This window comes from Phascolarctos cinereus, unplaced genomic scaffold (genome assembly GCF_003287225.1).
Source record: "Phascolarctos cinereus isolate Bilbo 61053 unplaced genomic scaffold, phaCin_HiC Scaffold_2;HRSCAF=192, whole genome shotgun sequence".
Lineage (NCBI taxonomy): Eukaryota > Metazoa > Chordata > Mammalia > Diprotodontia > Phascolarctidae > Phascolarctos > Phascolarctos cinereus.
Genome location: NW_027555625.1, coordinates 370383812 through 370408764, shown reverse-complemented (window position 1 = coordinate 370408764; position 24953 = coordinate 370383812). Strand labels below are relative to the sequence as shown.

General features: G+C 40.0%; 2 protein-coding genes across 14 annotated transcripts in view; both read left to right on the top strand.

Annotated features, from left to right (window-relative positions):
• Positions 1-5520, top strand: part of BRD8 (bromodomain containing 8) — a 31582-nt gene extending 26062 nt beyond the window's left edge. For 8 of the 12 annotated variants that reach the window (XM_078150445.1, XM_078150448.1, XM_078150447.1 and 5 more), the window contains 4 exons: positions 1959-2048; positions 2857-2925; positions 3758-3935; positions 4681-5520. In XM_078150445.1, the coding sequence (XP_078006571.1) occupies positions 1959-2048; positions 2857-2925; positions 3758-3935; positions 4681-4989 (646 nt within the window). In that variant the 3' untranslated portion in view covers positions 4990-5520. Of the gene's footprint in view, positions 1-1958; positions 2049-2856; positions 2926-3757; positions 3936-4592; positions 4634-4680 lie in introns of all 12 variants that reach the window. The other 4 variants (XM_021005195.2, XM_021005192.2, XM_021005191.2 and 1 more) reach the window with 3 other exon arrangements.
• Positions 5521-5633: 113 nt separating this feature from the next.
• NME5 (NME/NM23 family member 5) lies at positions 5634-20302 on the top strand. Of its 2 annotated transcripts, none has more exons than XM_078150442.1 (5): positions 5634-6334; positions 11307-11512; positions 12136-12236; positions 17551-17643; positions 20016-20224. In XM_078150442.1, exons 1-5 carry the CDS (start codon positions 6206-6208, stop codon positions 20027-20029), a joined length of 543 nt encoding a protein of 180 aa, XP_078006568.1. In that variant the 5' UTR covers positions 5634-6205; the 3' UTR covers positions 20030-20224. The 2 variants fall into 2 exon arrangements, with proteins under 2 accessions (XP_078006568.1, XP_020860863.1); XM_021005204.2 differs by having other exon boundaries at positions 5635-6334; positions 17551-17669; positions 20016-20302.
• Positions 20303-24953: the final 4651 nt, after the last annotated feature.

Here is a 24953-nt window from a genome sequence, read left to right as displayed (position 1 = left end):
CCATCCTGTGATAAATTTGTTTGGCCATAGACCAAACTTGGTCAAGACCGTCTACTAAAGGCACGGAAGGGTTGTGATCTTCATTGCGGGAGGAAATGGTTTTAAAAATTGTTTTTAGGGGCAGCTAGGTGGCGCAGTGGATAGAGCTCTGGCCTTGGAGTCAGGAGGACTTGAGTTCAAATTTGACCTCAGACACATGATGCTTACTAGCTGTGTGGCCTTGGGCAAGTCATTTAACCCCAGTTCCTTCACCCAAAAAGCAAAAAAAAAAATTGTTTTTAGCTAATATTCCAGTAGAGCAATAAACATTTAAAACTATAGCTAAAGAAAATCATAGCTAAGGGGGAAGAGAAGCACATAGAAATTTATATAGATATGTTATGTGCCAGGCACCGTGCTAAGCACTTTTTACAAATATTACTTCGTTTGAAGATACATTTTTGTGTCAGAGCAGTCATACTGCCCTTCTTGCTCAAACTTTGTGTTAGAAAAGTAAAATGAAGCCAAATAATTATGTTCTCAATTGTATTCTCTAGTACCATAGACATAAGACAGTAAGTACTATACTAAGAAAATAGTAACAATAATAGCTGACACATAGACTTTAAAGTTAATAAAATGTACTCTCTCTCCATATATATAAATCTCATTTAACCTTCACAATAATCCTGTAAGGCGTATGCTGTTATTGTCTCTATTAATAGATGAGGTAAAGAAGTCTTAGAGAAGTTGTAACTTGTCCAGGTTTACATGGCTAGGAAGTGTCCGAGGCAGGATTTAAGATCTTGGAGTCTGCCTGAGCCCAAGTTCACATCTTACCACCTCTAAAGCATCCTGTACCTGCTTATGAGATGTGGTAGTAGCTATGCTATATCAGAGTTATTTTTTAATGATCTTGTTTTAGATAGAACTCTGTTTTTCCTGTATGGAAGAGCTGCATCAGTAAAAGAATGCTGGGTTGTTGGGCTTTTTTGTTTGTTTGTTTTCATTTTTAAGGTTGTTTTTTTTTTAAGTTTTGCTTTTTTTTGGTTTTAAGATTTTTGCTAAGCTTCTTCGTGGGTTTTATTTCTTTTGGAAGCAAAATGAGAGGAAAATGAAAGGTGTTTAATTTTGTTCAGATGATTTCAGAACCCGAAAAGGCTTTTTGCCTTTTTTATTTATGATGTCTAGCAAATTGTAATTCGGTATATGTTTTGAAATTTTGAAAACTTTACCTATGATGCCAACTTTAGAAGAAACATATTCCACTTGTGCTATGTGAGACATTAGAACCTTAGGCAGAAATTCACAGCCATACTAATCCAGAAATATTAAACTCAATTTTCTCAATTTTTACAGGGTTAATATGTTACATTAAATTTATAAGATCTCATTTACATGGGTTTAAATACAAAACTATCTGTAAATGTGTGTGGGGAAGTAGTACATACAATTAAGCTGTTTTGGGCATTCTATTTTGGCAAGAAGGGGATTTCCTGAAGGTGAAACTTCTTTAAAAATTGAATTAGTGGCTAAATATCTTCTCTCCTGAAGATACAGAAGAGAGTCTCAACATTTGAGTGCCATTCTGGCTGAGGTCAGGGGATGAACTTCATAGCCCAACTATGTTATGTCAGAATTGCAGAAGAGCAGATTAGCAGGAGTGAAGAAGGCAAAGATCATCATAGATGTGCTGTCAGGATCACAGAAAAGCCTTATAAAGAAGGAAACCCATCATTGAGTTACCATGAAGACTGAGTTTGTTCATAGTTTTGAGTCTCATTTATGGGAACACATAATTATATCTCTCATTCTGTAGTGTTTCAGTTATTTAATGTTGAATAGACACGCAAGGAGTAAAGTTCCTTCCTTTGGTGAGCCCTGATAAAAAGTTAAGGCCTAAACATAGGCAGTACCTTGACTGTCTGCCTAAAAGTAGAAGAACAGCATTTGGGAAATGACCATGTCCCTTCCCATAGGACTGATCCAAACCAGGGTGATCCTGTCAAGGAACAGCTGCTATTCAAGAAAACCCTTCTTCCAGTCTGGAAAATGATTGCCAGTCACAGGTAAGTGTCTCAAGTTTGACAGGAAGCTGGTGGTAGGATGGCTATTCACCACTGAAGCATATTACCCTTGCTCTGTTGTCATAAGATAGGTAGGTCAGGCATAGCAGAAGACATGAATATATATTGGAAGTGGGCCACATAAGACAAAAGCTTATCTATCCTGTGTTCAGTCCTTTCCATCCATCAGCGCACCAGCAACTACCTTTATAAACCTGCTTTTGCAGGTCTCTGGAAGAAAAAGTAACTGTCATTTGAATTAAATTTCTAGCTTTTCTTCAGAAATGGGACTTCTAAGAGATAAAATTGTGAATTTTGTTTTCTGAACCTGTTATTTCATTGGGATAAAGAATTTCTGAAAGGAAACTCCCTCTATCAATGCAGAACAGTGCCTAGGAAACTAAGAGGTTCCTTTGTGCATGATCATTTAGCCACTATGTCAGAAGTAGGTCTTGAACCGAGGTCTTCCAACCCCATGGTTGGCTTTCTATTCACTACACTGTGTTACCTCTGAGATCAAATTTATATAGAAAATAAATGCCTTTCTACTAGGACCCTACTAGACAGGGTCACAAACAAGTATCTGAGCTCTAAACTGGCATGGTAATGTAGCATTAGCATAAAGTGTTCTATATGTGTACCCATCGAGGGAATTTACAGATTTTTGCACTCCCAGATGGTGTTTCCTTTGAGGAGGCTGGCATAGAACAGCACAGGACTTTATAGTTAACCTGTTCCATCTTCTTCCTGTTTTGATTCAAAGTGACCTGCTGGGGCTCCCCTTATCCTTTCTGGGTTTGTCCCTTACCAGGTTCAGCAGTCCATTTCTGAAACCTGTGTCAGATAGGCAAGCTCCGGGGTACAAGGATGTGGTGAAAAGGTCAGTGAAGAAGGGGGAAGGGAAAGGTTGGTTGCTTCATATCCTCGTGCCTGTTCTCTTTTTATTCTGTTTCCCTGTATTTTAAATGACCTCATGCCTTATTTGCTGCACTTAGAAATAAGGAAAATAATGTTTGTCAGCAGAAGATGTTAATAGAGCTATGAAGAAGTCAACATCTTTCTCTTTGGGAAGAAAAGGAGGGTGAGAAAAGACAAATAGATCATTTGCAGCAGTATGTACTCTTGAGTCTAAAAGACTGTGGTTAGTACTTGGTAATTTCTGAACATTTCCTTTTGAACTAAAACTTTCAAAAGGAAAATCTGCATGGTCATTGTGAGAGCAGTCAGCATTGGTCACTTTTCACTTAACTTTTTCAGGCTCATTGGGTGTAATTGTTTTTGTTTGTTAAGCCTAAGAGAAACTTAGGATGTTAATCTTGGTGTTTTAAGCAAGAAAGCCCAAATGTACGCCACATATGAATGAAAGTAGAATTTTGTACTAATGCAGCAATTTTCATAAAAAATATTTTCTATTTAAGAAATACCCATTTGGGTTATTTTCCTACTTGAGTCCTTTCTCTTCCTTTGGTTTTCTCCACCTGAGGAAAAAATCATTCTTCATAGCATTTGAATTATCTAGGGAAAGGGAGTAAATAAGTCAAAGATGTCTATAGTGCTCTGCACACTACTTTTTACTAACCATGTGAGTTTCACAATGTGTTATCAGGAGCAGTAGCTCATATTGCAGGGGCAGGTCAGTTTTCTAGAAGAATTCATTAGACCAGTTTATATTCCATACGTAATTCCTTCTGGTCTCTCTTGGCCACTTGCAGACCCATGGACTTAACCAGTTTGAAGAGGAACCTCTCTAAAGGACGTATCCGCAGCATGGCCCAGTTCCAACGTGATTTGATGTTGATGTTCCAGAATGCTGTAATGTACAATGACTCTGACCACCATATTTACCACATGGCTGTAGAGATGCAAAAAGAGGTCCTAGAGCAGATCCAGGTATTATATTTTAGGGACTTGTAGGAAAAGGATGCCACTTTGCAGAGCATTCACATAAGTGGTGGTCTAGGAGTAATGCTCTTATCCCCTAGAGATTAGGGGCCATGACCAGCAGTAGTCCTGAGCCCCTCATAGGTTTCACAGTGAAGTTTATAGCCCAGCAAATCCTAAGCCCCAGTTAGTGTTTCCTTGGAGGAGGCTGGCATAGATGAGCACAGGAATTTAAAGTTAACCTGTTCCATCTTCTTCCTGTTTTGATTCAAAGTGACTTGCCTGGGGCTTTCCTTAGCCTTCTAGGCTTTGTCCGTTACCAGATTCATCAGTCCATTTTTGAAACCTGTGTCAGAAGGCAAGCTGTGGGTTACGAGGATGTTGCAGCTTTGTTTAGAGAAATGGAATGTCATAGGATCATATGTTTAGGGTTGGGAAGATACCTTGGAGATCATCTCCAGGGATTCTTAACCTTTTTTGTATCATGGACCCCTTTGGCAGTTTGGGGAAGCCTATGAACCCCTTCTCAGAATAATTTTTTTTTAATGCATAAAATACATAGAATTACAGAGGAAGCAACATTGAAATAGTTATCAAAATGATAAAACAAATTTTTGGATGCCAAGTTAAGAACCCTTGATCTAATCCATCACCCTCATTTTACAGATGAGGAAACTGAGGCCCAGGGAGGTTGTGACTTGCCCAAGGTAACATAGCTGGGATTTTAACCCAGGTTCTCTGACTCCAAATCCAGGGCTCTTTCCACTACACCACAAATAGTCAGGGGAAAGCAGCAGAGCTGGGGGAAGAGGAAAGGAATCCTGAAAGGATGAATTTCTGTGGTGAGATCTTGCAGGTTGCCTGGAGCAATTTCCCAAGCCACAAGTCAACAGCCACTGGGAGGAGAAACTGCAGCCAAACTTCTAAGCAAGAAGCTATAGCCATTAAATATTTTCAGGCAGCTGCTTTTGCTCATATAAATTTGACATCATTCCATCTTTGCCCATTCCCAAGGTGTGTAGCAGTCAGAAAAAGGCCTGCATGCGAAGACCGTATGCCTTAGTTGCATTGAATTTTTTCAATTAATAAAAAGTTGTTAGCTGGAGAAGGGGAAAGGATATGCAGCTAGCTGCTGTCACGATGTGCAGACATCCAAGCGCTTTTGAGATTTACAGCTTTTTCTCCTCTTGCCTGGCACAGGTGCTAAGTATTTGGTTAGAAGAAGAGACTTGAGTGGTGTGGACTGATTAACCAGGGGACCACCGAGAGCCCTTGGGCTTCCCAGCCGGGCAGCTCCGGCGGCAAGCCTGACTTTAACCTCTGACCTCGGCTCTGACCGGGCCGAGGCCGTTCTGGAGTCAGGGGCACTCTGCTCGGCCCCGACCCCTGGATCGTATCTCAGAGATTGTTCGAATTCATGAGTTATCTTTTGTTCGTAAGAGTGAGAGGCCTTAAGTCACCCAAGAGAAGAAGCTTTAGTCAGGGACCCCGGAGGAGCGGGCGGGTCTGCGGCTTGTGTCTCCGCCCAGAGGCCGCCCACTTCACCGGGCTTCTTGTGTGACCGACCTTAGAATAAACGTTGTTTAACAAACTTCGAACTGCCTTTTAATGTGGGGGAGGGAGGGAGGGAGGCGGGCGGAGCATCGTCCTACCCACGAACGGGGCCTTGTTGGTCGCGGGGGAGGGGCCGGGCTGGGGCGTGGCCGCCGCCGCGCGTCCTTGGTGTCCCTTAGCAACTGGAGAGGCCGCGCGGGGCCGGGGTCTGAGGGCTGGCGGCTCCGCGGTGAGTGCAGCCCCGGCCCGGGCGTGAAGGGCCGGCCGAGCGGAAGCGAGACACCGGCAGGGTCAGAGAAAGCCCTGCGTGCGCATTGCAGCTGCTCTTCCCTTCTCGGAAGCTGCTGCGGCGTTTATCACCGGTCACGATCCCCGCCACCTGCTCTGTGGGCTTAGGGGACCTCATCTGCAAAGCTGGGCAACCTGCTCTGCCCACCTCCTGGGGAGAGAGACGGCGCGATTGTGACCGAGGTGGGAAAGCGCCTGAAAAATCGTAGAGCACCTGACGACTGGCTAGAGGGGTTCTGATTCAGACCCTCGGGGTGGTACTTAAATAGTTGGGAAAATACGCAGCAGTTGTTAAATTTCCTCCGAATTACCAGCTATCTGGCTCGGAGGACTCTCCATCCTCCTTAATCACCATCTCTGCATTTTGTTGGGGAAGTGGGCCGGGTCTCGTTGTAGTTCATACCCATCAAGAAACTAAGTTTACCTAAAAAGCTTAGATGGATCTATTAATGCCCCCACCTCAGATTTACGTAGAAAAAACACTGGCTCTTATCAAACCAGATATTGTGGACAAAGAAGAGGAGATAGAAGATATCGTCCTCAAATCAGGATTCACCATTGTTCAGGTAAGTTTGGGGCACAAATGTTTCCTTGCAAATGAAGAACTTATTTCAATACTTTTCTGAATGGCTCTTTTATTTCGTACTTGATGAAAAGTTAATGAATAGTATTCCTATCGTAGGGTTAGTTCATGGGGATTTAGTGATTTGCCACAAGCTTCTTTACCCATTTATGGCAGGACTTGGATGATAATGATTATTTATCAAATAGAATATAATTGGGCATTCTAGATCCCTGTTGCGGAAAGATAGCTCTGACTTAATCATAAAAATTGGAGTTCCACAGAAAGAAAGCTTCCTTTGGTAACATGTTTCAATGTTCATCCTTCTAGGACAAGAATAGCCAAATGCTGAAAGATATCTAATTCGAATAATGCAGCTTTTAAGCCTTTTCCCTCTTGTGTTATCTTGAGGGAGATTGGAAAACATCTACATAATTTGTCCCAAAATTCATAATCTTTTATTTTATCTTTTGCTAGTTATTCCTTAGGGACTCTATCACTGATCTTCATCTTTGCCATCTTCTGCTTTCTTTACTCCTCATTTTCTTTTCCTGATAAGCCACCCCTTTCGTTGGCTACACACTCTTCCATCTTTATTTGGACCCATTGCTGAACCAAGTTAACTCTATACTATCTACTGATTGACTTGTCCCTTGGTCCTATCACCAGTCATGTCTGGCCAAACCCAAACCTTGGCATATCCCACCTTTCACTGCCTTCACTTCTATTCACATGCTACTGAGAAGCTGGAGAAAATTTACAAAACTGTGCCAGGTGGGTCTACTATACATTAATCTCAATTGGCCTCTCTGAGCAGCAAGGCCATACTTTTTCTCCTTCCTAATCAATTCACTGTGTACATTCCTGATAGCTATTTCTAACCTTTTCAACTCCCCTTAAGCCTCTTACCACACTCCTTGAAAACTAAGGATTCCCCCTTCCATTTGACAGCATTATCTGGGAACTTCCACTTCTCCTTTCCTCCTCCATTCATATGGAGTGGATACCTTCCTTCGCCATCCCCTCTTTCATTCCTGTCTCTTAGGTGACCCTTCTCCTAAACTGAGACAAACTCTTCTACAAATACCCTTGATTGCAACGCTCTCTATTCTCCACCAGATTGCCCCTACTTTCATCCCCGATTTTTCTAATCTCAGTTTTCTCCCTATTAGCTCTTTCACTACTACTTACAAATATGACCAATCCTTAAAAAAAAAACAAACCGTTTGATCCATTTCTCCCTACCAGCTATCATCCTATACCTTTCCTTCCTTTCTCAAATAAATTCCTTAAGAAAGCCCCACAACACCAATAGCGTCAAACTCATATAGAAACGGGAAGCACTGAACCGTACATAATTAACCCTGCACGCCACATATTGACTTAGAAAAATGCATATTAATATTGCCTGTTTTACTATATTTTTATTTATTTTGTTAAATATTTCCCAATTATATTTTAGTCTGGTGTGGGCCTCACTGGCTTCTAACCTTATAATTGAATTGAAACTGCCCTCTCCAAAGCTACCAGTAACTTCTTAATTGCCATATTTAATGTCTCATTCTTTTTTTGTTGTTGTTTTTTTGCTTGGCAGTGGGGTTAAGTGACTTGCCCAGGGTCACACAGCTAGTAAGTATCAAGTGTCTGAGGCCAGATTTGAACGGGAGTCCTCCTGAGTCCAAGGCCAGTACTCTATCCACTTCGACACCTAGCTGCCCACTTGTGCCTCATTCTTTTTAACTTCTTTGCAGCCTTTGACACTGTGGATCAAGTGACACTTTCTTCTCTAGGTTTCTGTGACACTATTGTCTCTCATTTCTCCTCACCGGTCTGACCATTCTCTTCTTTGTCTCCTGTGTCATACCCACTAATTGTGCATATCCCCCAAACCTTTGTCATAAGCCCTCTTCTCTTCTCCCACTGTACCAGGGGTTCTTAAGCTTTTTATGTGTTAAGGAAACCTTTAGCAGTCTAAACCCCATGGACCCCTTCTTTGAATGTTTTTTTTTTTGGTTTTTTTTTTTTGGTGTGGCAGTCGAGGTTAAATGACTTGCCCCAGGGTCACATAGCTAGTAAGTGCCAAGTGTCTGAGGCCAGATTTGAACTCAGGTCCTCCTAACTCCAAGGCTGGAGCTCTATCCTCTGTACCACCTAGCTGCCTCAAGATTGGTTTTTGTTTTGTTTTGTTTTGTTTCGTTTTTCTTTGAATGTTTTAAAATTCATAATATAAAATACGTAGGATTCAAAGGAAACAAAAGATTAATGAAAAAATATGTAATTTTTTCCATCTGATTTATCAAACACCCCTCACCCCCCGAAATCTGGCCATGGTGGAGGGTCTATGGATCCCATATTAAGAGCAGTTACTCAAATCTCTCCTGAGTTTTTAGTCCATGTTCCTACTGCCTTTTGCATGTTTTTAAGTGGATGTCCTATAAGCATCTCAAACTCTGCATGTCTAAAATAGAATTCATTCTCTTTCCACCAATATGGTCCCTTCTTCTGAACTTCTCTGTTACAGTTGAGTTAACTACCATCTTCCCTGTCACCTAAGCTTACAATCTTGGTATCATCCTCAACTCCTCACTTGGCATTTGCCCCACATATCCAATCTGTTTCTATTTTTGTGACATTTTTCATATATATATATATATATATATATATATATATATATATATATATATGTACACACACATATGTATATATATACATATATATGTATATATATACATATACATATATATGTATATATATATACACACACACATATGTGTATGCATATATATACACATACATATACGTGTGTGTGTGTGTGTGTGTGTATATATATATATATATATATATATATATATATCTCCACTTCTTTCCACTCATATAGCCACCTTTCTGTAATACAGGCCCCCAATTATCTCTTGCCTGGACTATTAGAATAGTTGTGGTTGGGCTATCTGCCTCATCACTCACCACTCCAATCCATCTTTCATTTAATGATTGGGCCCCTGTCATCCCAATATTACATATCTCCTAAGATTGTAGATTTTAGAGCTGAAAGAGTACGTAGCAGTACCTTGCACCTGGCAGGCACTCATCTCCTTCGAGTCCCTTGTTTTGCACGAGAGGCAACTGGGTGACTCAGTAGATAGACTGCTGGACCCAAAGTCAGAAAGACATTAGTCCAAAATTCATCCTCATACACTTCACTTAAACCTCTGTTTACCTTTATTTTCTCATCTGTAAAATTAAGATAATAGTATCACCTTTCTCTCAGAGTTGTGAAAATAAAATCAAATAATGTTTTAAAACACTGTGCTTTAACTTTAAAGCACTATATAAAGGCTAGCTGCTATTATGTGGGGAACTGAAGCTCGTAGACTTGAGCAGCGGAAAAACATGAGACCTTCAGATCAAGAAGGTGATTGTTTCTATGTTGTCCTTTAGCAAGTCAGGAAGCTTCTATGATTTTTTTAAATGGACTTAATCCTTGTAGTCCCTCTCTTAGTGAGACTGTAATAACTATAAAATGGAGACTGCTGAGAGGAAATGATTTTCTCAGAGCCACTAATCAACAAGCCAGGGGGTCAGAACTAAAAGAACATGAACCTTTAGAGCCCTTCCTCTGAGCCTATTTAGAAAACATTCATGTCTGAACCCTTAATAGAGATTGCTTTCTGAAATACAGTTATTTCTTCCACATTGCAGGGGTTAGGGGTAGGGCATCCCTGACATCTGGAAAATCAACATAAAATTTTTTGGCCCTCCTTTCATACCAAAGTAGAAGTCTGAATTTTTTCTTTTTCTTTTATGGGGTGCTTACAGTACCCTATTGTAAAATTTGGGTTGATAATATATAATACTGTACATATATTTTATTCATTTCTGAGTTTCTAAACTTCTCCTGTGTCATCTACTGGCTTCCACGTGTCATCTGTGGCTTCTGCAAATCTCCCCAAAAGCTCCCATTTCATTTCTTAATGCCAACCTGTGATATATCAAAACCGTGGTGGGGAAAGTTGTGATGTGGAAGGGATAACTGTATATTAAAACACTGGGGGGGGAGGTCACAAGGTCAGTGTGAATTTGTGAAAGGTCTGAATTACAAGTTTTATGAGAAATCCAGTTTATTACTTTTGAATTATATAGTGTTAAATAAACAGCTTAATAATTATGAATTGTTATCTAATTGTTATAAACTGTTAAAGTCCTGTCTGGTCGATATCTTAGGTCTGCTTTACAGATGAATCTTCCTGCAAGATGTGCCTACATCTTTGAGTTCTTACTAGATCATTTTAGATGATTGTATAAAAGATCTTTGAAAACTATGGTGTTATGTGAATTATATAAACAACAGTACCTTTAAACACTAGGCACTTAAATGTTTCTTGAACTGAATATGAGGTGGCATTTTTATTTATAATTGGCACATTATCTCAATTTGTATACAAATTACTTAGTAGGATAGCATTTCAGAGCAGAAAGAAACCTTAGAAACCATCCAGTCCAGCCCCATCTTAAAGATGGGAAACTTGAGGCTGGAAGAGGGTCATAGCTGTCTGGAATCATATAAATAAGGGGTCAGATCTCCTAATTGAAAGTTTTGTTTCCTTGAGGTTAAACATTCACTCTCATAGTCTTAGGCCTAGAGAGGCAAGACGGTGGAAATTGGCCTATATCTGTTGATATCATCCATGCTGGAAACTCTCCGCTGATACCGAGGGTTACTCACCTGCATCTACATTTTAGAGTGGCCTGGGGCACTGAGTTTAAGTGACTTGCCCATAGTCACACAGCTGGTAGTGATCAGAGGTAGGACTTGAACCTAGGTCTTCCTGACTGAGGCTAGCCCTCTGTCCACTATGCATGCAGTCCTAATTTTCTTGGCAAACTGTTTTTTCATTAGATCCTAGCTGATCAGATTGTCTGCATTTCATGTCTGAATTAATCAGGTTTTCTTGCATATCTGTTTGTTTCCTTTATAGAGAAGAAAATTACGTTTTAGCCCTGAACAGTGTAGCAACTTTTATGTGGAACAGTATGGGAAATTGTTTTTCCCTAATCTAACAGCTTACATGAGTTCAGGCCCACTTGTTGCCATGATATTAGCAAGACATAATGCAATCTCTTACTGGCTGGATCTTATGGGACCATTCAATAGCTTCAAAGCTAAGGAGACACACCCAGACAGGTAATTTACCTAGGAGAACATTTAATTTACCTCTGTAACTGGAGTCTGATTCCTGTAACATGAGATATTCCTTTTCTTTTGGAAATTTCCTTGTTTTCTTTCAGTTTTATTAAGTGTGTGTATGTGTGTGTGTGTGTGTGTGTGTGTGTGTGTGCGGCACGCATGAAATAACAGATACCACAAAAAAGTCTTGGACTATCTCCAGGAAGTGTCTGATTTTCTTCTCATACCTATATAACATTGCCAGTGAAGTGAGCATGTTAACAGAATTGGGATGTTAGTATTTCAAACTATTGTCAATGCTACCAAATTTGGTTTTTTGATCCTCTTAGTCAAGGTTTTCCTTCCTAATCTTTCAAATTTCTCTGTTTTATTTTTTTTCCTTGCCATCATGTTCACCCCCTTCCCCACCTTTTTGTCCAGTGTCCTTCCTGCAAATTTAAATGTGTTGTTTGACCCTCTTTTAGATAGTTTTGAACCCAAGTTCAAAATAAATTAAAGCCTCCCTAAGTGAGAAGTGACGATATCTTTGTAAATTGGACTTCATTTGTAAGATGAATGCATATATAAAAGATCTGGGAAGGATGTTAGGTTGAGTTGACATCAATTCTACCTTCCTTTAGTCTAAGGGCAATCTATGGAACAGATGACCTGAGGAATGCACTTCATGGAAGTAAAAATTTTGCCTCAGCAGAAAGAGAAATTCGATTCATGTTTCCTGAAGGTGAGTTGTTATGTGAGTTGTAAATTTAAGTGAATCTTCTAACAATTCTTTTTTTTTCCTGATTTCTAAAGAAAAGCTAGACTTTTAAAGGATTTTCGGATCTGAAAGGGTGGAATTTCCAGTGGTGGAATGTAAATATATGAGTAATTACCACATGTTTTCTCATTACCAAATAGAGATACGTGTTTTAAGACTTTTTTCTGAAGAAAAGTTCTTATGAAGACCTACAGTTCCATCTCACTGCTAGCTTTTTATTTCCCTTCTAACTGTGAGTTATTTTCATTATTATTATTATTTTGTGTGTGTGTGTGTGTGTGTGTGTGTGTGAGGCAGTTGGGGTTAAGTGACTCGTCCAAGGTCACACAGCTAGTAAGTGTCAACTGTTCGGTCTGAGGCCGAATTTGAACTGAGGTCTTCCTGACTTCAGGGCCAGGGCCAGTGCTCTATCCACTGTACCACCTAGCTGCCCCTTTTTATTATTATTTTTTTTTTGTGAGTATTTTCATCATGAAAAAGAAAATGTAACTAAAGAATTGACTAATTTTAATACCTTGTATCTTCTTTTGATTTTTCTTTCAGGCGGTCTCCTGCTATTTTGTTGTCATCTCTCTTTTTATGTAGGCAATTGACTTGAAAGTTTCAAACGATCTAGGTTCTAAATAGAATACTAGTACTTCCAGTGTTTCTCAAGAAATACACAAGGAGTTTTGTATAATGTATTGCACATATCCGGTTTTTATCTTTATAATCACATAAGATTTCTACCCTATATGGGGTTTCATTGATGGCTCTCTTTCACTTTGTAGATACCTAGGTCATCTAGCCTTTCTTCTAGACTTCATTACCATCACCAGCTCTGAGAAGTAGATTGGGATGATGTCGTTTTCAAAGTGAGAGATGATTATATTAATTGCTCGTGATTGGGCCATGCTAATTAACAAAAATGACAATACTATCTTAATCAATTTACAGATTCAGTATCAGACCAAACTACCAAAGGGATTCCTTTATAGAATAAGACTAATAACAAAATTTAGATCAAAAGATGATTGGCAACTGTAACAAAAATAACACTAGTGATTATTTCATTGTTTAGGTTAAAGAGTTTCTAAAACATTGCATTTTCTACTGTAAAATTTAGACATTCATCAACAGCTATTCTCTTTTGAAGAAGAGATGACTTGAAGTGGGGACTAGGTCATGTGATGTCTGTCTTCAAGTATTTGGAGGATAATTGAGTGGAAAAGAGATTGGACTTTTAATGGTTGGACGTTGCAGAAGAGCAGATTTAGACTTGATAGAAAGAACACCTTAATAACAATGAAGGATTCCCAAGAATGGAATGGGCTGCTTCTGGAAGGACAGCATTCTTCCTGGGAGGAAGATGGAGTTAGATAGAGAAGGCTTACAAATTTGGAGAATTTGGAAGCTCTTTTCCCTTTCGGCCTTAGGTTCCTCTGATGTTAGAGATCAGAGTTGCCTGGGCTACGTGTGTGTCTTCTGTATATGTGTCCTAGCCTCATGGGCTCCTGGTGTGTAGCAAGAGGTATTTAGCACACATTTTGTAGTCATATATATTCTCTATGTGTATACCTTCATATCTGTTACATACGCAGTATGCATTGATAACATGGGAACTTGTAGGAGAGTTTCTTATCTATACATGGATGTGTTTTATTTTGTTTTTAAACCACTATTGGCTGCACTATTTAAGTTTTGAATTAATATGTTTCCTGACCGGTAGAAGTAAACATATTGTTGGGAGTTCATGAGCTGTGGTTTTGGGTGGGTGGTAATCCAAAATGTGTTTTACCATTGTGGTAGCGTACATGCGAGGAGGTCATATTAGATGTTGCATTTGTGTCTTGCTTGGCACACTGTAGGCACCTTAATAAATGTTTGTTGAATGAAGAGTTATTGACCATTTGCTAAGAAGTCCCTTCTACCAGATCTGAAGTTATGTCCGTAGATACAACTCAAACAAATATGTGCAAGCCACTAAGTGATATAAAAACACGAACAACAAAAGTCATTTCTGCCTTCAAGATGCTTGTATTGTGCTTATATTATATGTGTACAGATGCGCACTGTAAAGCAATTGGAGGAGGGGAGGGAGTACTAATCGCAGGGCAGGGTTCATGATGTTCATGAGATGATGTTGCCTGGGGGCATTTGGTTCCGTGTTGTCATCATATCCAACTCTCCATGACCCCGTTTGGGGTTTTCTTGGCAAAGACACTGGAGGGGTTTGCTATTTCCTTCTCCAGTCCATTTTACAGATGAGGAGACTGAAGCAAACAGATTAAGTGACTTGCCCAGGTCACACAGCCAGTAAGTGTCTGAGTCCAGATTTGAACCTGGGAAGACTCCAGGCCCAGCACTCTATTCACTGCACCCCTAGCTGCCCACTTGGTTCCCTAGGAACATTTTAAGTCAGCTGTTTGTCATATGTCGTTATATTGGGGTGGGAGAGTGGACAGGAAGTCTTCCTCTAACGTATTGATGCTCTCTGAAAGAACATTGGTTAGGGCAGCCTTATGCAATGAATAACTATAATTTGTTTGGTAGACTACAGAATAAAAGCATTGGAAGGGGCCTCAGAGGTAATCTTGTGGTTCAAACTCTACCTGAGACAGCAGCTCTTCTCCAGCGTCTCAAACAAGTGGTCCTCCCGCTTACTCTGCCTGTGTAACTTCTACTTATCAATTCTAATTCTGCCTGGCTGGAACAAAGCAAAAACAAATCTCTTCTGCAGTGGCACTTTCAACATTTGAAGCTCTCTCTAAGCTAGATATTCTCACTTTTTTCAGTTGGTTCCTCTATGCAATGGTTTTGAGTCCACTCTTACCACCTTGGTTGCCTTCCCCGTATACATTTCAGCTTGTCAAACTCTTTTGAAAATGTGGTTCTCAAAACTGAATATAATACTTGGAGTGGGGGATGGAAAGAGAAGACAATAAACATTTATATATAGCAAACCAAGGTGAAGTGACTTGCCCAGGGTCAGATAGCGAGCACGTATTTAGATCATAATTGAACTCTGGTCTTCCTAACTCCAGGCCCAGCTCTCTATCTACTGTGCCATCTGCTGCCCAAGTAGAGAATACAGTGGGACTAATCATCTTGTTCCGAAAACTATAATTCACAAAGACTGAGGCTGTTTACATAAGAGCACCCATTCCCTCCAACATTACAGGGATTCTGATGTCATCAGGCTGCTCTTTGTTGTTCCCTAAGGAGAGCATCCTTTGCTTCTTATCTAGTGCTTGAAGTCTTTGGTCCCAGACAACTTTGACTTAAGAGTCAAAAATTCAATGTAGCTCCTATTCAACCTCTATGGGAATTCTGTGCACCTAAAGCCAAAATCAGTGACCCACCCCCACCTCGCAGTCCCAGCTGTGTGTCTCTCTCATCAGCATACAGATGAAATTGAACAAGAACTAAAGCTATAGGGAAAAGACAAAGTCATCATTCCCATCACCCTTAGGGGCCCACATTCCTAGCCTTTTGGGTTGTCTGGGCAGGGCAAAACTTAGTTGTCTTCTAACACAAAATTTAGATACAACACAGTGCCTCTCAGAATGCAGCTGATATTATGGTTAAGAGACTAGGACACTAGCAGAGATAATTATTCTATGCAGATTATGTGATAAATACATTAGAAAATAATAAAACAAGATGGTGTTATGTGAGAACTGAGCAAGTGAAATTCATTGCTGAGCACTTTAGTGAATAACACAAGGAAATAAAGACATAGTCATAGGTGGTGTAATGGATAGCGTGCTGAGCCTGGAGTCAGGAAGACCTGAGCTCAAATCCAGTCTCAGACACTTACTAACTGTGTGACCCTGGGTAAGTCACCTAGCCTCTGTCTGCCTTCGTTGCCTCAACTGTAAACTATAGTTAATAATAACACTTTCCTCTCAGAGTTGTTCTTAGGATCAAATGTTATAATAATTATAATAATATAATATTTATGTAGTAATATACCATAATAATATGATTGCTTAGCATAGTGCCTGGCACGTCATAGGTGCTTAGTAAATGTCTGTGCCCTTCTCCTTCGTAAGATCGTAGATTTAGCACTGGAAGAGACCTCAGAAGTATCTAGTGTAAGCCCCTCATTTTATGGATGAGAAAACTAGGGGTGCAGAAGGGATTAGTGATCACACAGGCAGTAAATGGAAGAATTGGGATTCAAACTGAATTCTTGTGACTCCCAATTCTGTACTCTCTTCACCGTACTCCCTCCCCAATTCGGGGACTTTTGCTTTTCTCCTTTCACTCTCCATACAGATTACTCAGTTTCTTTATTGATTCTGAGACTCAATCCTAGAACTTTTTCAGAGGAAGGACCATTTGTTCATTCGACAACATTCAGCTTATGTTTCCTGAGCACCTACTATATGCAAAGCCTTATGCTTCTTCTGGGGTAATGAGACAGTAATAGGTTCCCTAACCTAGATTTATAGCCTAGTAAAGCTCTGTCTCTCAAGAGGCCTATTAAACATAAAAATGTTCACAAAGTGTAGTATATATTGTTGTCCTTTTGTGTTTTAAGGTGGGCGCACTTGGGCTTTGCATTCTTCTATACAGCTGAAAAGACAGTTTATCCCAAGTTGTGAATATCCTGTTAAAAATAAGGAAATAAAGGAACATTGTAAATGATGCTTACCATAATATAATTGAAAAGATCACTAAAAGGTAACACAAACTGTGAGCAATTGAAAAACCAGTTATGCTTCCAGAGAATAGATAGCTGATCAGCACCTCCCACTCTTAGGAGAGGCAAAAGAACTGAGATATCGGTCCCAGTGCCGTGTCATTATATATAATGTGTGTGCTGATAACATGGGAATATGTGTATATATGTGTAGGTAGATGGATAGATGGATATAATCGGATGGAGTTACTGTTATTGAGTGTTTTTTTGCTTAGCTTTCTCTTTTACAAGGGAAGATTCAGTTTTGAATGGAAGAGTATTTCCAGAAATAACTGTGATATAAAACCAAAAAGCATCAACAAAACATTTTTAAATTTAAAAAAGTAATATGACAGAGCAGAAATTTGACTATTTCCTTTTTCTTATACTCTCATACCAATTTTTTGAAGCGTGGTTTATTTTGGGGTTTTTTTAATAATATTTTTCCCCAGTTTCATGTAAAGACAATTTTTAACATTTTTTTTAAATTTTGAATTCTAATTTTCTCTCTCCCTCCCTCATCTCCCTCCTCCCTGAGATGGTAAAAAATTTGTTCTAGATTATACATGTTCAATCGTCTCATGCTGATTCTAAATATCCTTCTTGTTTTAGTGGTTATTGAACCCATCCCTGTTGGAGAAGCTGCTAAGGATTACCTGAACTTGTATGTAAATCCAACTCTGTTGGCTGGACTCTCAGAGCTTTGTAAGCACAAACCAGCAGATCCCTTTGTAAGAAACATCTCTTTCATACTAAAATAATGTTGTCTACTAGCCTTCAAAAGAAAAAGTCCCAACTGAAAATGAAGGGACTGAGTTTTTTTGGCAAATGAAATTTCTGTAATCTTATTTGTATTTCAGTTTCTTCCTTCTGTTTGATTTCCCAAACTACATTTTCAACTCATTTAAAATATTCTTTTCTTGATACAGTATCTCTCATTGAATGGCATTTCTGTGTATAAATAGCTCCTGCTTATAAAGTGTTTATAGCAGCCCTGTAAAGTGAGTACTAATATCCCCATTTTTTAAAACAAATGAAAAAAAATGAGGCTTAGCAAGATTAAATCACTTTTTGTGAGATCTACAGCTAGCTGGTTAGGTGGCAGAGCAGGGAGTGGAAGCTGGAGCCTTGCATTCCAGGTTCAGTGCTTTTTCTACTACAGTATATATGTTTGTATATACAAACAGAAGAAAAGAGCAAGGGAATCTTGTTTCTATGTAGAGCTCCTGGCTCTCAAGTAAATTCTATTAATTTTTCAAATTAAAAAAAAAAACCAAACTCTTCCCAAAGCCATCCATGTCCTTCAGCTAGATGCAGGGGGCTAGGTAGGAGTGGGGAGGGGGAATGGTAGAACAAGATGGCTGTTTATCTATTGGGGCTAAAAAGCATCCATTAAGGCCAGGTATCCTGGATGCTTTTTTCTTTTTTTAGCCATTTTCAGCTGCTCTGAAGACCCTTAAGCAGATCCAAGGGAAATTATGCTCAAGACAGCTCTACTTCATTAACCTCCCTGGCTGTCTTTCTCCCTTTTACGAAGGAATATTCAAGCTTCTAACAACCCTTCATGGGCACTTCTCCTACCCACTGCTTTGTTACCAGCAAGTTCGTGGGTCAGTTCTCTAGGAATTCTTCCCTCCCCTTTGCAGGTTTCTAGCTTTCATCACATCTAGTGATCTAGACAACAGGGTCTGTGCCATCCTCACCCCTTTCTGCTCAGGGTGATCAAACTTCTCAGGTGATTGAAAAGAAAGCTATGGTGAAATATAGACGGTGGACTAGAAGGGGGGGAGGGAGGCTATAGGATGAGATTAAAAGGTTAGCCGTTCACAGTTTACTTGCAGATGTTCTTATTGTTCTGGTCCTCAGCATCAGCTACTAGGCAGCTAATTGCTCCCCTTTGTGCCCGCACTCCTCACTTTGGCCCTGGCCCTGGTCCTGGTCTTGGTCTTGACATGAACGCTAGTCATATTTACACTTACTTCACAGAGTTGTGAGGATGAAATGAGCTAACATGCAAAGCATTTTGCAAACCTTAAACACCATGTTAAGAAATCACTATATAAATGCTAGCTGCTAGTATTATTATTTATTTGATGACCCAGCATTTGACTGGATAGAGCTACCATTCTTAGCAGTAAAAAGTCTTTCTCAGTCCTCAACTTGGCTTGGGAGTGGAGACTAGAACCCACACAGGGACTGTCTTTCTATATGATCCCTCGATCCAGCCTTCGTCTGCTTCATCTTTGGTCTCCTGGCTGATACCTGAGCCTCTGTGGCCTTTCCTCAAACTGCCAGTAAGAAAATATCTTCCCTATCTGGGTCTCAAAGCTAACTTCCCTTGGTTTCAGGCCTTATGACTTCTCCTCACCCTTACCTAGAAGTCTTCAACCCTTTCATCCCTAGAAGCTGCTGTCCTTTAGCCTCAACTTGTGTCTCTCTTCTGGCTAGTCTCCTAACACATATAGTACTGGTCAAATAATTGGCTGGTTCAGCCCTTGATGGAAAAGTTACCTTTACCGCCTACGTCGTTCAAGACCTGGGCTTCATGGCTCAAAGTGACAGGCTAGCCTCTCCTAGACCTAAGTACTCAAATTCCTTACGGTGTGCTTGACAGAGTGTCTGGTTCTCTAGGTCTGAACGGATGTTCACCAGGAGTCCTGCCTCCAGATGCCCACGTTGAGCTGGTCAGGGCTTCAGACACACCCTAGAGTCTGCATATGATCCTTCGTTTCTTCAGTGAGGCATCTAATTTCTCTGTTCACCTCAGAGTGATTATATAATTTATTTAGAATCCCAAAGATTCATACGGGTGCCACACAACATCCGTTTATATTCACACCACTGCCACCTCCTAATGCAGGGTCAAATACCATTTGATATTTGGGAAGTAAAGAATGTCCAGGCAGGTAAATTTTAATCTTGTTTTCAAGGCTTCTATAATTTGACAGTCATCCGTATGAGAGACACTTGGTGGTTTTTAATTAGAATTTTTACTTTCCCAGTTCTCATTGTTGATAAGCTTTTCATTTGTATCGTATACACTGAAGGAAGATTAAGTTTTTTTCTTTTTCCTTTAGATTTGGTTGGCTGATTGGCTGCTTAAAAACAATCCGAACAAACCTAAATTCTGTTACCAGGAAATTGTGCAAGAGTCTGATGAGAATAAAACATCCTGAAAGATACTGAAGAACTAGACTAACAAGAACTATCCTGTTATTCTAAGAGGCTTTTATTCAACTGGCTTTTTGTTAACATGATTTCTAAGTAAAATAGGGATGATAAGAAATTGTGCGTGAAGTAAATCTTATTTGGAAATAATTTTAAGAGTATTGTAAGCATCAAATAAAGTCAAATCAACACAAGACTCAAACATAGAATGAGGGTTTGATTTGAACCATCGGGAATTACTTAATAGAAATCTTATCTTAGTTATCGTTCGGTGGAAAAATGACTCATTTTTCCGGACACTTGTCCTATGTACACGTCTCAGACACCCTAGGTACAGGAGGTATAATCACTGGTGTGACTGAGCATAAGCAACTAAGCCAGATCTAAGATATGGTTCTGCCCTTTTAGGCATCGTGAAGGCCCGACCTAACTCTGGCTGTGTCACCCTCTAGGGCAGGGATTCTTAATCTGAGAGTCCATAAAATAGAGAAAATAATTCGAGGGGCAACTATTTTAATGTAATTCATTTCATTTGCAGTCGTATGGATTTTAATTTGCTTCAAGTCTTACAATATACTCATGTGAAGCTTTTGGTGAGGATCTGACAATCAAACCAGAGAAATCACTGACACTGAGCCAATTACCATGTCCAGAAGACTCGTGAGGAAGCCAGCTCCCCTCCTCCTGACAGAGGTGATGGGCTCGGTACGGACGGACACATCTATAGTTTTAGGACATTACAAGGGTGGGAATTTGTTTTGCTTAACTATATGTATTTGTTACAAAGGCTTTTTCTTTTTCATTTGGGGGAGGGGGAGGAGATGAAATAGGGGAGGAAAGTACAATTTTGGTTAAACAACAAAATCTAATTTTAAAAAATAATTGCCACTGAAAGATTTTGACTTCCAAACACCCACAGTTTGAATGTATCAATCCACAATCAATAAGAAAAAAATTGACTAAATTACAAATACAAAGATCAAAACAATCTCTACATACTTGAGGAGCACTTTTTTTTTCTTATTAGCATAATGGATATATGACTAATCCTCGTTATGGGCTAAGTCAGCTGTGTTTTTGGATACAACCCTGCCTAGAATCACAGGTTTTAAGCCTAAAGAGCTCTTAGAAGTCGGCTTGTCTGACCCCTTCATTTACAGATGAGGAAACCCACTCCTAGATGTCAAGTGACCTGCCCAAGGTCACAGCTGGGAATTGAACCCTGCTACGTCCAGGGTTTTTCCCTGCTTCCTGCTGTCTCCCTTAAACTTGTGTGGCCCCACCAGCCTGGTTAATATGTACGGTTCTGTCTTTTGAGCAGCACCCACAAGAAAACAGGAGAGCAGGCAGTGTGTCTGCAGCGGAACTCCATGACAACGCCTTCACGAGCCCATTGGTTTCTAGAATTCGATGCTCCTCATGTGGAAAGAGAGATTCTTTTTCCTTAGCGGGGAGAAGGGTCAGACCTGAGGAGAGTACTGATGGGAATATCCTATCCCAAGGCCTAGGGGCTAGACCAGAGAGCAACAGCAGAGAAGGAAGCCTTGCAAATTCCTGGCCCTGCAGGTCACTAACCAGGACAAGAAAACCCTTGCTTTCTCAATCATAATGAAGTATGAGTGGATTTTTTGGTATAGCCTTAAGTGCCAGCAATGCGAATGGTGAATCTGAGGAGAGGAGTCTAGTTTAGGATATTAAAAGTGCTATATAGTCCCTTCTGCCAACAGCCTGAGTTCAGAAAAATGAAGGTGGCCACAGAAGAAGAAAAGGAAGACTATAGGTCTCTCAAAGCTTAAAGACAACGAAATAGAGTACTGTCCCTGAAGTCAGGAGTCCCTGAGTTCAAATCTAGCCTCAGACACCAGCTGTGTGACCCTGGGCAAGTCACTTAACACCAATTGCCTCCCCTCCCCCTGAAAAAAACTAAAGGTGATTGTGGATTCACTAGTATGCCCTCCTATATTCAGAGTCCCCCTAGGGATTTGGGAAGTGAAAGAATGTCAGGCTGTCCTTTGTGCCCAAGTTTGGTTACCTTTATGCCTCTACAGAGAAGGATGAGTATTTGCAGATACCTGAGTTTGTGACTCAGATCATGTCAGCTAATATTTATGCTCGGTCAAAAGACTGGTTCAACTCTTCTAGTCCTTGTTTAAAAACACCAGCACGGGATTTGGAAAATGAGGGGAGCTGAGAAGTCCACAAAGTATAGAACCCTAAGCAAATGCCTTGCCTGCTCAAGTATATTTTGTATGAGATAATAATAATTAGTAATAATAATAATAATGCTAGCTAACACTTTTAGAGCACTTACTACACGCAAGAGCTGTGTTAAGCACTTTGCAACGATCCCATTATTAGAAACCTGCAAAACACATGTGGATCACCTCGGACAGAAGCACATTCCAACTCAGAAATGTTACCAGTTTAGCCTCGTGCGGATGTAGTGTGAGAACAAAGTATTCAGGCTGAGTTGTCATTTTTGCATGTTACAGCCTGCATTTGAAATCTGAGATTCCAGGTTCAAATTTCTGGCCCTGCTACTTAACCTGTGTGATCGCATTGAGTTATCATTTAACCTTTCTGAACCCCGATTTTCTCATCTGTAACATGAGGAGGTTGGACAAGGTGATCTCTTAAGCTCTAAATGTGTGACTTTTCAATGATTTGCCCTTTAAGTCCTGATGATCCAGTGACATGGTTGCTTTTTTGATACCTTATTTTTGTTAGTTCCCCTAAGAAACTTCCCAATCTACTTTTCATCTTAGATCCCTAACTGCCATGTTTAATGAAGCCTCAGTAACTCTCAGCATCAATGGAGCCCTTTACAAAGGCACTAACAGTAGAGTCCAGGAGTTTGAGTGATTTGCCTATAACCATGGAGCTTCCAGAGGGTGCAAATGGTAGAGGTTTTCCCTTATCCTGTCAGAGCTTATCCCACGAGGTCCTCTTCGAATGAAGGACAAACAGGAAGCAACTTCTGTGATCCTGATACCAATACCCTTTGGTGGTTCACTGTAGAAAGATTTTTTTTTTTAAAGATGAACATCTTTCTCTTTTGTTTCACTCTTGGTCTGACTCAAGAGTTCTCCACTCCAGCTCTGTTTCAGTTCCAATCAAATGTTGATGACACCGTTGTGATGGATTCCTTTTGTTCCCTGGCCAAATTGGTTTTTTACAGCCCACCCCTTCTAGCCCCCTGCTAGCATTTGGGAAAGCATCACTGACATCTGCTCAGGAGGGAGTCCCTTCTTGGCCAGCAGAGGCATTGTGATGACTGGGAGCAAGAAATAGGAGGGGAAAGCAACTTGCAGACAAATGGGCTGATAATAAGACCAACACCCACAAACACTAGAACCATAAACAAAATTCCAGAGTTTTTTTTTTTGTTTTTTCCATTTATGACCCATTTCTTGCCCAAGAGAGAAAGGAAGTGAAGACTTTCCACACTCCATTAGAGGAGCCTCAGAAATATATAAAAACACAGAAATGTGTCCTCCCAACCTGTCTTTATAGCCTGGGCAATTATTCTGGGTCCTCCTTGAAATCATTTGATCACAGATTGGTTCCTACTTTAAATGCATAGTCATTGGTCTGAAAGCCTAGGGTCCCTTAAATTTGGATTTCCACATACCTCCTCAAACCCTAGTTATTTGGGGTTGGGAAATTAGAGCCATTCTGTCTATAGATGCTGCCTATTTGGGGGAGATGGGCAATTAGGGAGCCTATATCTAAGGGGTTATCATGCCTTATCTCATTTGTGGTCATAAAATCCTTCTCCATCTGGGTGGCATTTGTCCTGGGGCCTGAATGACAGTTCTAATGACTTTATCTTGTGTTTCTGGTTCTTGGCAATGTGTGAACATTTCAAGGAGCCTTTAGCATATACATGTAGCTACATCCCCATGCTGCCATAAAATGGTTAGCCAAGGACCAATATAAAGTGGTCTGTCTACAATAAAGTCAAAGCTATTGAAATGAACACATTGTTTTCAATGGTGCTTTCTTCGTTTTATTATGTGTTATTTAGAAAAAATGAACTGTGAAAAATCAGCCATGACAAGCTCCCTAAAAATACCATGAGTACACACAGTTTAAATGCTGCAGATCGGATTTTTTTTTTAAACTTTTAGCCTTCAATCTTACTCCTCTAGGAGATGAGGATTCTAGTCCTGAGTTCATCCCTTATTTGCTCTAGGACCTTAGGCAAGTTACTTAACCACTAGGATGCCACTGTCTGAACATCTAACTGGAGGTATTATTATCACTCTTCATCCTTCACTGAGATGTTTGAGAGTCAGCAGCTTAATCTCTCTGAATGCATTTTATTATCCTCGGAGAATATACACAATATAAATATAAATATAAATATAAATTATATCAGCAAAACATTTTTGATTCTGATAATTCTCTGCCTGGTGTAAGTGGCCATGTATCCCTGCCAATCTCTTCAATCAAACCAAATGCATTATTTCCCAAATAGTGTGATGAGATGTGCCTTTACTACAAAGCTTTCATTAGTAGAATGACAAGCAGGATATCTGTATGACTATATTGGGCATTACTTTTCCATGTAGTTTATCCCTCCAGTTATTCATGTGTCAGTCTCCTTCCACATATCAAGTTGTTCATCTCATGTATGATTTAGGGTTGCGCCAGGCCAGTTTTTGCTGCTTAATCTGAGCTGCCATTGTTGCTGAAATTTCCTTCATTATTTCCTCTCCCCCTTAATTATCATAGTTAACGCCATGCTTTTCAAAAGTCTTCCTATTGAAATATTAATTGCTCATGGGTAGATCAAGCCAACATAATAAAAATGGCAATACTTCTTAAGTTAATTTACTTATTCC

What these genes read in the sequence shown, in the direction of transcription:
- NME5 (XM_021005204.2), top strand. Translation starts at nt 6,206, where the DNA reads ATGGATCTATTAATGCCCCCACCTCAGATTTACGTAGAAAAAACACTG. An exon ending in CAGGATTCACCATTGTTCAG is followed by an intron (nt 6,335 to 11,306) that starts GTAAGTTTGGGG and finishes TTTCCTTTATAG; the next exon opens with AGAAGAAAATTACGTTTTAG. An exon ending in ACAAACCAGCAGATCCCTTT is followed by an intron (nt 17,670 to 20,015) that starts GTAAGAAACATC and finishes TTTTTCCTTTAG; the next exon opens with ATTTGGTTGGCTGATTGGCT.